The following is a 12,816-nucleotide window of genomic DNA, read 5'->3' on the forward strand; positions in this document are numbered from 1 at the left end:
CGCAGCCCATGGGGAAATGATGCAACTAGGGATGCAGTAAGGCCTTTCATTTACCTATTGCCTTATGTTCCTTGAAGAGCATGTCCAGAGCCTGCCAGGCACAGTGACTGTATGGGGCAGTGGCTGAGAGCTCCCAGCTCCTGAAGAACAAGGCTACTTGCATCTGAGACTGAAGGATTGAGCTATTAATCTGAGTAGGTGCTTACAGGACTCTGCCCTAAGAGTGAATTTGGCATTAGTGTGCGGCCTATTACCCTCATTAAAAGGAAAAACAGTGATGTGCTGTATCAGAATTTTAAGGGAGACTAAACTGATATTCACTGAAAGCACTACAGCTAATGTATGGCAACTTCACTACAGAATTTCAGTCTTGTTCTTTAGTGAACCTGTCTGCTCTCAGTTAGATGCCTCTGCCTCAACTGTCAAACGGGAAGAGTAGTAAAAGATCAAGCACCCAACATCACCACCACCAAGAATAAGACTAAGAAACACAGGAAAACAAAATGGTTGGACTTTTCATAGATTATAGATTGCAAACTCCAAATAGTTTGCAAGTAAGATTGCAAACTCCAAATAGGTGGATCCAAAATACAGGACGTGAATTCTGGTAATTTCCAAAGAGGCAATTTGATGAGTGCTTGTGATAACACATCTTAATCAGATGCAGAGATAGCTAGAAACTCTGCCCAATGGACTGATGAATTCCCTTCCCATCTAAGTAGATAAACAGTACAAAACCATAGCCACAGTAAAGCTTTGAGAAGACTTGAAAGAGCACAATTTAATCTGATTTTGAACCCCATACCCTGGTTTGAGTTCTTTGGGACAGTAAAGACAGGATCTGGTCAAATTATGTATGCTAAATGGATCAGAAAGGTGACTCCTTGCAGCAAGCGAGTCAGGGTCAGCCTGTCTGACTCACTCTGAGCTCTGAGTCACGGACAGCGCATGATCTTGAGTGGTCCTAGGCCGCACTGAAAGACTGGTCTTTGCAGCAGCCTTCCAGACAGTAACACACCTCTTCCTCTCTTTCCTCCTCCACTTCTCCTTCCCCTTCCATGGCTAAGCCATGACACAAAGGTTACAGGGAGAAGAGAGAAAGGAATTAAACCAAAGTGCTTCATAATGGGAGGAAAAAGAGGAAACCAAACTACAATCATAGGAAAGTGAGAATGAAGCTGTGTGGGAGCAGGGCTCATGTTACCTTCACTTGTTTTCTATCATCTCGCTATGACAGCAATAGATTATTTGACCTTCAGCTGAAGGGAAGCTGTCAGTCAGACAGTCTATCACATAGCAAGAGATGATTTCAGGACTGTATAATAGCCTTTGACTTTAGAGGCAGCTTGGAGGGATTGCAGTTTCCCACATATAAGTTTTTGCTAGCAGAGATTTATTTTCAGTTCAGTTTTGGGTATCAGGATCCATAATGATCTGGCATCACAGATGCTGCAGTACATTCAGAATGGAATAATAAATCAGTAGTGGTGAGCATCACTAAGCACTGCAAACTCATAACAGGAGAAAGTATTCACAGAGTAGAGTGTCTAACAGCTACATGCATCGTCACATTATTTCAGTATTCCTATAATTGCAGACTGAGACCCCATTATCTTATTTAATAAAACACAAAAGAAAAGAGGTACTCCTAGCTCCAAATCACTCCAATTGAATTATTAAAACAAAGACATTTGCATAAATCCAGATGGGGAGTACAACAAATCTAGATTTGCCAAAATAATAGATGGTGTGTTATGAATGCACCTGCAGTCTAATTGCTGCCAAGGCTTTTAAAAGGAGTTGAAGGGTAATGGATGGAAGGATAACTTGTGAAATTTTGGGGGGGGGGGTTCCTCAGGTGCAAGGGAGAACATGGCACAAAGCATGAAAATAATTTGAAAACTAAACAACAGGGTAGGAGAGGAAAAGAAGTGGCTAGGGGTGAAATTCAGTATTCTCAGTACTCAAAAATGAGAAAATGAAGGTCAAATTAGAGAGTGAGGGTATGGAAATACATGCTGAATGGTACAGGTGGATCTTTAACATGAAATCCGGAATCAAGGAAAAAAGATGGGGAACACTGAGGGAAAAGGAGGAGAGAGTAAAACTAAGAGGGGAAGGCAGGCAGATAAAGGAGGCTGGACAGCAGAAAAAGGCAACATGCAGTGAGGGACAGTCCAATTTTATAGATTAATAAGACTGCCAAAAGTCAAGCAGAGCTATTAGAGAGGACAGGAATGGGAGTTGAGAGACATGTACCTGGCTGAGATCATCACTAAAGACTCTCTGTACCAGAAACCACATAGAAAGGCAGCTGAAAAGAAAAGTGTCTGCACTTCTTTGGCCAGGAGCTGAAGAGACTGTTCCTGGTAATACAGAAATTTTTATTTCTTGGGAACAGCATTGATGTCACACCAGTCCTGTTCCCAGGGCTGCAAAAGAAAGACAGAGAGTGATAAGGATGTCATAGTGTCCCAAGAACAGTGGGGTTAAGTAGCATAGGCAAAGTATTGTGATGGAGTATGGGGAGAAAAGAAGACTCAGGACTGAATAAATATCACCAGAGCTTAGGAGCAGAAAAGGAATGTCAGACTAGATTTGTGATGAGGACAAATAGAGGTGGGGTAAGCACAGGTACATAGTGTAGCAAAAATAGCTCCAAAGAATGGTCCATTTTCTCCAATACCCTGTCCTACAGTGAATCAAACTGGAAGTTCATGAACCCAGCCCTGTATCTGGTGCTCAATATTTGCCAATAGCTGATGCTAAAAGAAGACTATAAGATCAGGGCAAGTGTACAGAGATACTCTCATTCCTAGACACCAGGATCTGCATCTCAAGGACACCCTGAACCAAAGAAAGTGCCTTGATAAATAAGAAGGTGAAAAGAAGTGATAAGCATTGCTGGATGGTGATAACCATAACCAGAAAGATGAGCTCAAGCTAAAGGAAGAATTCTGTGCAATGACTCGGAAAGTAGGTGTAAGAAAACAAAGAATAAATGGCAGGTGACCAAGGAGCTAAAGAAGGGAAATAAGTCAAGCAAGCAAGCAAGCAAAATAAGCAGAAAAGGATTCAACTGGCTAGATTAGCTCTCTCTTATTGAAGACAACGCATTCTGCATTGGCCTCCACATGCAGAGGAACAGAAAGCCACAACCTGTGCTCCATTCCAGACTGCAAAAGACTCCTAGTGCTGAGCTTACCCCACCAAGACAGCAGTACTTCTTGGCTGTTCTTTACCTAGCAGTTTTGCCTTCTTGCTCTCAGTGATCACTGGACATCACAGCATTATCTAACAGCTCCATGAGGGCCTTTCTGCAGACACCTTCTGTCAGCCTGTTGCTATGCTCCAGGGCATGGAGTGCTGCAGGGGCTTTTTTCTCTGCCTCAGAGATGTATGAGGAGGTGACATGAGGATTTGGGCATGAATTAGAAATGGGGAAGATGGTTTGGGTCAGAAACTGTAGTCGTGATTTGGTTTCACAAGAATTCTGAAAACTTCTCTTGTGAAACTGCCACCCACAATAGCATAAATCCTACCCTCCCCAAAACCAGTCATTTCAAGAGATTTCTTCTCCTTTTGAGCAGGAAAACAACCTCCGCTGCTTTAGAATCTCAGCTGGAGTTAGAAATATGCAGGATACCAACCCAAATCCCCCTGTAATTTAAGGAGATTCCTGCCCAAATTCCCATCCTGTCTCACTACTAATCCTGAAGTAGAAAATAATTTTCATCTGAGTATTTGAGAAATTGAGTCTCCAGGGAACAGTTACTTATAAAGAAAGCTGTATTCCTGATATTCATTACTTGTATCATGCGCATCCAATAATTCTCAGGGTTCTGCTTCACCACTAAATATCTCAATTACCATGAAATAAAGAAAGGCATCAAGAGCTAAGAATGTAGCTGGATAGGTCTTTACAGCATGGTTTAAAAAGCATGTGGTGCTAAACAGGTGTAAAAACAAACCCAAAAATTTTTCAGAGGTTATGGCTGCAATGCAAGGCATGTATTTTCCAATTATGCCTTGCCAAAAGACATTCTTGAGAGACTGTTGCCAGAAAGAGCTTGTTAAAGTGACATCAGAAGAAAAACACTAATTTACAACATGTGTTGTATATTTTTCAGGAGCCTCAGCTGTCAAAGGATAACACTGCATAAGAATTTGTTTTTTTCCTATGTGCTGAACTCCATGTTTACAATTGCCCACCTCATTGCTGTTGTCCCTAACCCGAGCCTTGTAAAAAGGGATCCTGTAAGTACTGCATGACTTCTCTCCATCTTAACACGCAAGTAAAATTACTATGGCCAATGAACCAAGAATTCCCATTCAGCAGCTAATGATAGCCATCTGGGAAAACACACACAGAGGGTGCAGATTCTGAGAACTTCACTCAACCTTCCTCAGTTCTGTTACCAAGCAATTAAACTCTTTGAATCTTGTACAAGCCCCAGACTTGTTCCAGCCAGCCCATCCATACAACTATGTGTCAGACCTCCACTGCTCCCGGCCACAAGCACCTGATGATTCCCAGCAAAGCCCCTGAGGTGGTAGATGCCTGTCCTTCTTCACAAGCACACACACTGGGGAGGGACAGGGTGGAGAGAGAGACAGCTTATTTCAATGTAACACACAAAAAGGTCTATTTGCTGCATTTTTTAACTTGGGAGGTGGTAAATCAAAGAATTAGTTTCCTTCACTGCTCTTACAGAGTGATACAAATTGTGCCATTGCCTCAGCTGATAAATATGTACGGCAGATCTCATCCAGCTCTGATCTTGCTCCCTAACCCAGCAATCACGTTGTGCTCAGTCCTAACAGCAGCCCCAACCAATGTGAAATTAATGCAAACGTGGTAATCACAAGTTTCATTTTAACACTGACCACCTTGTAGCCTAATAAGATCGTTCAATTATGATTCAACCATTTATCTGCTTCTAATTTCATGAAAGCAATTAAATATTAGCACCTGATATTATCTGATCACATGTGTGTCTCTCAAATGTGTGCTGATTAAGTTAATTAAAGCAGAAAATATATAGCCTAAAGAAGACATCACCAGCCTCAGGGACCATCTGGAGATTAAAAAATAGGAGAGCAGAAGAATAATTTTAAAATCACACATTTTGTTTCTCCTCATTGCATAGCATAATACGTACATAGCCTGTGCAAGAGATGAAAATTCACTTGATATTTGAAGATAAAAATCTGGCAGATGGTATCAGGCACCTAAATTGAAGTAAAATCATTACCTCAGGGTTAAGAATGATTCTTTCTGACAGCACAAATAAACTATCTGAAATGGTTTAAACTAAAATTTGAGGACATGGGAAGGAGTCTTGTGTTATAAGATTTCTTTAAAAAACTGTATCTAGTGCCTTTTGGCCTGATCTTTATTTGAAGTGAAATCTTGACACCAATGACAAAGCTCTCAGGGGTTCCCATAGAGCCATGTAGCCACAGAACAGGTACCAGCCCACTGAGCATCACCTGATGAAAACCCCAACCTCTAATGCTATGGCACAGAGTATAAAAATGACACTGGTGGTTACCTTTGGAGGCCATGGAGCCCCAAGTGGTACAGAGGTTCATGTACTGCGCATAGCTCTCAGGCCTCTGGTCAGAAAATGAAGAGGAGCCTAAATGCTCAGTATAGTCATGGAAATGACCCAGCTGATGTCCTGTTAACAAAACTGGCTCCAGCTATTGGCTAAGCAGATGTTTTGATGAGCAAAGCCTCTGTTTTGTAATTTCTTCTTCCAAACCAGTTTTGCTCTTTGACACAGGAGTGAAAGGCTGTCTATAGAAGACGAACAAAGCCAAAACATCTTGCGTCTTTCATTTTTGTTCCACCATCAAGTATGGCACGAGAGTACACTCGCTGCCTCACGTTCTAGATTTCCCTTCCAAAAAACCGAAAAAGAATAAAAAGGAGGTGAGGTGACCTGTTAATCTGTTCAAAGTCTCCCAACATTACTAGAAAGTGTACCCTGCTACCTTAGTAACATAATAAACTTACAAGTTCGTGATTGGGAAAAGAAAATGAACAGACAGGAGCACATTTTTAACATATGATGAAAGTACAGAAAATCTCTATGTGAGTATATGAAGACTTTAGGGATTTATGTTTAAAATGTTAAAAAAATATACAAAAAATTCCCATAACATTTTTATGCTGATGCGTATTAACAGAGCAAATGACAGTTTTACAGCTTGGGTTTTTTCTACTCCTACTGCACCCTCTGTTTTAATAAGTCCATTTGAAGATTACTGCATCTGACTTCCGGTAGTTCGCTGCATTTATCCACTTTCCACATGTGCATCTTTGGATCTTCACAGGCTCATGTATGTATGGCTCTCACCTTTAGCACATACAGAAATATTGAAGTGTGTAGATTGAATTTCAAGCAATCACAGATACCATTCAGGTAACAGCCATATACAGAGATGAAGTTAGTGGTATTTATTCTGAAAAATAATAAATGTGTTTCCACCCCAATAGTTCCTGACTTTTTTTTTCCTACCTAAAGTTTCACAATTGATTTTAAATATGAAATGCCATGGGAAAATACTTTCAGTGATGCATAATTTATGAGGATATCAACAAATCCACATAATTTTGAAGGAAGAAAGAATGATCTGTTAAATAACAAGGAGAAAAGTCAGGAGGATCAAGAGAGGAAATTCTTTCCTAACACCAAGACACCCCCATTCTCCCTGTGACCCAGGGAGAAACGATGTGAGACAATCCAAAGCATCATTTACATGAGGAGAGTCTGTATCACATCCTTACACCGCTGCTAAGAGTTAAATCCTTTGATGATCATTCTGCTCATGTAAAATGGTAAGTCAAGCCGCTTTTATGATAATCTTAATTTGCTTATTTACTTCATGTTTTCTGGTTATACAATTTTCTCTCTCTCTTTCTCTCTCTCTTTCTGTTGGATTTATCTGGATGTGAAATCATGGAAAAGAAAGATCCTAGTCCAGGTGGCCATACAAGAAATGAAGAAGCAATGGACGAGGTTCAAAGATATTTAAACAAAAATAAACAGGACACGTGAATAAACACTTATTTACATATACTGAAAATTTTGATTGTATCTGAATTAGAAATTATGCTCTTACTGGAACAGTGTTTATAGGAAGACATATCATCCATCACCTTCCTAAATGAGACTGACCCACAGTAGAAGGGTGATCTGTGGACAGCATTCCATGTTTTCCATTAAAACCTCCAGAAATATAAATAAAACTCTTGCTGCCAAATCCCTCAATATAATCTTACTCATCAGATCTGTTTTTTTCATTTTCTGTATTCCACAAGACTAGTAATTTTAATACTCAGTATTGATGGGGGTAAAGGGAAGCTACAGTTAATGCCTGAAGGGGCAGCTCTGCCGATGAGAAACTGAGCAAATTCATCAGCTCCATGAGCACCAATATAAATATGCTTTTAGGAGAGGCTAAGTTTGGTCACCAATTTGTAATGTCTCAGTAATTAGAACCTCTTCCACAAAAGCTTTTAGAGATTTTACTGTATTTTGTTCACTTTCCTGTTCTACTAGAGATATCTGTTCTCTTCTTTCTGCCGGTTCTTCTGTAGCCTCTTCACATTTTATGTAATAATTTCACCCTTGCTTCTGTCATTGTATGGTGTGGAAGTTTATATTTCAATTGCAGTTTTATAGAGGCCATGGCAAGGGCCAGTCCTCCACTTGTAGTTCCTAGGAGCCCTGTGTGGGGTCTCATGCTTGGCCATGTTATGTCAGAGAGTAAGGACACAGCATCTATTCAGGAACACTCCAATCTCACTGTCAAGTCCCATCTCATTTCCACACAGCTCCTTTAGGCCTTACTGTATAAACAATCTGTACACCCTCTTATATGGATGGGTTCAGTAGCAGAGCTGGTAAGGAAGAACCCAAAGCAATCCCTGTTTAATTACACACAGAGTGATTTCTTTTCCTCCTGGCAGCATCTGTAACTAACTTAGCTCTTGAACACGGGGGTGAGAGGATGGAGGCTGTTTTTCCCTCCTTGTGTAGATGTAGATATATTTTAAAGATCTTGAGCTATTTTACCACTCTAGCTGATGGTGCAACGTGCACTCTGTGTCTCTGGCAGGAGCAAGCAGTCCCTTTCCCTTTGCAAGCGTTTCACTAAGGTTGCTGACGCTGTGGGTATGAGGTGGGATGATGAACAAGGGGCACTTTGTTATCTGAACTGCCCAAAACCCACCTCCTGGAACAAGCAAGCCTTCTAACCAGTAAGACCCTTCCCATTCAGCATTACTAGTTAGAGCAAGAGAGCACAAAGGCTGGTGCCCGCTAACATTAAAATTTTTAAAGCAAGGCCATGGTAGTAGCAATATTAAAAAACCTAGCTTTCTCATGGACACTAGAACACTATAAATAATCTCTCCATTAAAAATTCAAGTGAAAACTGGGACTGCCCAATTGTGTTAGGTTTTCCTCCCTATCACAGTTACAGCAAAACAGTAGAAATAAAACATTGAGCTGTGTGGGCAGATGAGGAGTGCATAAAGCACTATTACTGTGATTTATGGGGTTCCAGGGGTTCCAGTATTGGTATTCCGCATGTTCCTAAAGGAATAGAGAGACAATGTAAGACAAGAAAACAAAGGAGATTTGCAGCATTTCAGAAAGAGTGTCAATTTTAGGGTTTTTTGCCATACCAATGCTACCTTCTCGTCTCTTCTTGCTTTCAGTTCCTGCTGATCTAGCCTGGCAGAGCCTGGGGGGTTTAAAACATATTTTTATCAAACGTGGTGGTCATAGATAATACCAGTGAAGATAAATGGCAAAACTGCTGCTCCATGTGACTTATCTTCCTTAGTTGCCCCAGCAGTCCCCCTCATAGAGCAGCAAAGGTGGAAACAGCAAAGGTGGAAATCCACAAAGGAAAGGGACACTTCGATCTTCTGAGTGGTTTCACGTATTATACTTGGGGTAGAGCTTCAAGAGGTGCCATTTTTCTTAAATAATTGGATTTTTTTTTTAATGTGACTATTTCCAGAACTTTCCTGTGGCTCTCAAAGCATCTCTGAAATCTTTTATCTTAGTACATCTCCTCCTCCATCCCGCTTCCATTAGATTAGTTGTAGGAGCCTCAGCAGCCAATTTAGCCACAAAGAGGTGACACAGAGCCTGGGCAATTGTGAAATCAATAGAATGAGAGTGAGAACATGAAGATTTGGCACTAATATTGAGAGTTTGAGAGAAGTTGTCCCCTCTAAGAAGAATTTCTGAATTGAACAAAGCACCATATCACATTTCTGAGGTTCACAGCTGGGGTGGCTGAGCCTGTGAGGTGCAAGCAAGCACAGTTCCTGATGTTCATGTGTGTATGGAGGAGTGACCACAGGAGGTGACAGGGAAAGGAAATTCCTACTCTATCTGTCTATGCCCCCATCCATAAAGGAAAACTGATATAAGGAGAGGACAGTGCTGCCATTGCACTCCTCTCGTATCAGCAGAATCACACTTCTCAGGGTGTAATTCTTTGCCTAACAGTATTTTCTGTCTAGACTCTCCCTTACCAGACCTGTCCAGTCCTTCTAAGCTGCAGGGGTGAGGAAAATGGAGCAGTACTGTACAGGATGCACAGGCATAGGATATCCTACTGTCCAGCTCTGGCACCCAGGCACAACCAGTATGGAATCACTGACAGAGTCCTATGCCTATGAGCAGAGAGCTGTGTGACCTTCCATGGAGGCAAGGACTGACTGTCACTTTGATTCAGGAACATGTGTTCACCTTTCAGAGTCGGAATTTGTTTTATGCCGGTGAATCATTTGCAAATGAAGTTTTTGCCAACAGTAAGCTCATGGCTCATGACCAGCACCAGGACTGTGCTGTGCCAGTTTCACTCTCACTGAAATCACTGGGTTGCACCAGCAAACACTGTGGTAATACAGATGTAAATCAGAATCTCTTCCTCCATCCTAGGAAAGATCAAGTCTTTCCCCTCCTACCAAGTTCAGTGAGATTAGTGCAGAGTAAGGCAGGGTGTGAATTCAGAACCAGACATATTCAATAAATTCTCACAAATGTTCAGGCTTAAAGAATACCTGGATTCATTTAAGACAGACCTCTCAGTGTCTAAATGGCATGAAGCAGAGCAGTAATTCCCATCATTTTCCCAAGGTGTCTCTCCAAGTTTTCCTTGCCGTATCTTTGAAAGGGTCTAACTGAAATGCGAGAAATTTGAGTATGAATTGCCCAAAAAGATTTTTCAAAATTTTTCAAAACATGAATTCTTTGTAAAGGAATTACCCTCAGAAGGACAGTACCATAATATTTCCAAACCACGGTATTCTCCCTGATACCATGCTGCCACAGATATTTTCCTCACTGGGATTTGTCTGATTAAATGGCAGTGCTTCCTGTGGAGGCAACTGCGTCTCAGTCCAAGAGACCACTTACCTCACTCTAAAGCAGGTGGCTAAATCAGGCCAGGTGAATTAAATGCAGAGTGCCCATTCCTCTCCAGAGGCTACATCATGCTGCACACCTATACTATGAAATCAGACATGCCCTTCAATGACTGCTGTGCAGACCAGAGGTATTGCCCATTTTCAGCCATGATCCTGCTACCCTGTGCTTCTTGAAAGTATCTAAGACTAGAAGTAGCCTGAATCAGAAGAGAAAAAAATGAAAGAATATCAAAGTGCCTTTACAGATGACAGCCAAACATGTGAAATAAGGGTATGGAAGAAGAAACAGTAATGACTTCCAGCAGGAGTTAAAATTCAAGAGGCTTGGGTTAGTTATGTACATGACCTTTAAATTTAGTTGGCAGAATGAGCTATTGGCCAATAATAGGCCAGTTGTTTGGATAATTGAGCTCCTTTGCTCACCATTTCACCTCTGAGCTTATGCTTGCATACACCCAATCGACTGACTTCAGAATTCTCTGGCGTCCCCTTGGCCCAACATCCTTTGAAGGGCTGGTAGCTCTACCTAGCAGCAGGTTACCCTGGGAAAGACACTGGAACAGCATCTGAGTACATCTGGAGAATTAAAACACTCATAAACATTTAAGGTCAGACATGTCTTACATTTGCACACCTGTTTTGCAGACACATACAGCTGACCTAGTCATCCCATGCTAAAGATAGACAAAGTTACATTCAGGGTGCTATCCATCTGGCTTATTTAAGATATATCCTTTAGGATGAGGTAATTTTTACTATAATCTCCATCACCTCTCTTGTTATCTTTTGATTACTGGAGAGACAGATTGGGTGTCTATATTTAGTATCTCAAATCCCGGTCATATCATTAGAAAACTCTTGGAGCATTTAACTGAATCGTGGAGTGGACATATCCACGTCATCAAAGCTATATGTGTACCTAGTTCCCAGGAAATCCTTTTGCAGGTCTAGATCTTGCACCTCAAACATAAGGTAGGTACACATGGCTGTTAGATATATTTCATGTAAACTTAAACTACCCTGGCTATGCCTGGATATAGATTTGAGTAACCTCTGCCTTGTCCTATCCTCCTGTGCCTGATGGCTCTTCCTCCTGGTGTGATGATGGAGGACCGGTGCCTGGAATAGCGGGATTTTTATCGGCAATTACCTCCCTCCACGGTGAGAAGGTGGCAGCAGATCCTGTCCAAATGAAGAGCAGGTCACACCATTTTGTGTTATTTTTTACGAAACCCTTGTTTTCTCTCCCTCTTTGCTCTCCTCCATTACTCAGGCTCACATCTACAATGACTCCCTGAAAAGCTGCTTCCCTCTGGCAAGTGGCAACACCACTCAGAAACCAGGCTGATAAAACCCCTTGGGAATGATGAGGCTGTTTTGCTTTGCCTCACACCCTGCATCACACTTGCCATGGTGCATCCTGCAGGTGAGGAGCCAGTGGCTTCTGCACACTGAGGCAGTGCCAGATGTGCCACAATAACCCCTCGGGCTCTGCAGAGCTCAAAGCTGCAGTCCAGGGAGAACTACTGCTACAGCAGCCAGGACTCAAGTATGTGCAGATGTAGCTGTATTAATTACTGTCCTGAATGTGTAAATCTGGGCTGGCTGCTTTGCTATAGCATAGACATGGACACACATGCTGTTAAGAATATCCTCTATTGTTTAATATCATATTTTGCTTTCTTGTAACACAAAACCTAGGAGCCCTCTGAGCAGCTCTGTACATTTCGTTCTGTAAATTGTTTAAAAGTATATTAAAGCATTAATCTTCTTCCAAGCCCCAGTATGCCAGGTTTCTGACTAGAACACAGCTTAATGGATGACTCATTGCAGATACATTGTATAATGGTGTGATGTTCTGATAGTGATTTACAGCTGCAATACTTAGCACTGTCCTGCTTTGGAACATCCTTTTATTGCTTGTTTGTGTAACATATGGATACTCGGAATTTAAGAATATTTTCATAGAATAGTGTTCTAATAATCAGAAAAAAAAACCAAAACACAATGTTTAATGTCAGAGCACTAATCAAACTTGAAGATACTCCTTTAAAATGCTAAGTTTAGAATGTTTGAGAATATACTGTATTGCCTTCAAGCTGAATTTGAATAAATCATGTCTGGCCTCCATGGCAAGCAGGAACCTCTTGGAGGGGGGTCCTTTGCTGCCATGCACTGGTGAGGTTTCCCAGAGGTGAAGAGGAACTAGAATGGCAAGGTCAAATACGTTTATTTCCCTTTAAACAAAGTGCACAGCTGTAGTGAAGGCTCATATAGCTGGCTTGGTTTAAAATCGATAACCTTGACTGGCCTTTTCTCAGCAATTTATTTGAAATGTCAGTCGGGGGCATTTC

At 41.4% G+C, this 12,816-nt stretch overlaps 1 protein-coding gene across 1 annotated transcript in view; it reads left to right on the forward strand.

Annotated features, from left to right (window-relative positions):
- CALCR (calcitonin receptor) overlaps window positions 1-12,816 on the forward strand; it is a 160,719-nt gene that overhangs the window by 113,241 nt on the left and 34,662 nt on the right. The window contains exon 7 of the mRNA XM_032112051.1: window positions 4,131-4,257. Within this exon, the coding sequence (XP_031967942.1) occupies window positions 4,131-4,257 (127 nt within the window). The remainder of the gene's footprint in view (window positions 1-4,130; window positions 4,258-12,816) is intronic.

The sequence above is a fragment of the Corvus moneduloides genome, chromosome 1, assembly GCF_009650955.1.
Source record: "Corvus moneduloides isolate bCorMon1 chromosome 1, bCorMon1.pri, whole genome shotgun sequence".
Lineage (NCBI taxonomy): Eukaryota > Metazoa > Chordata > Aves > Passeriformes > Corvidae > Corvus > Corvus moneduloides.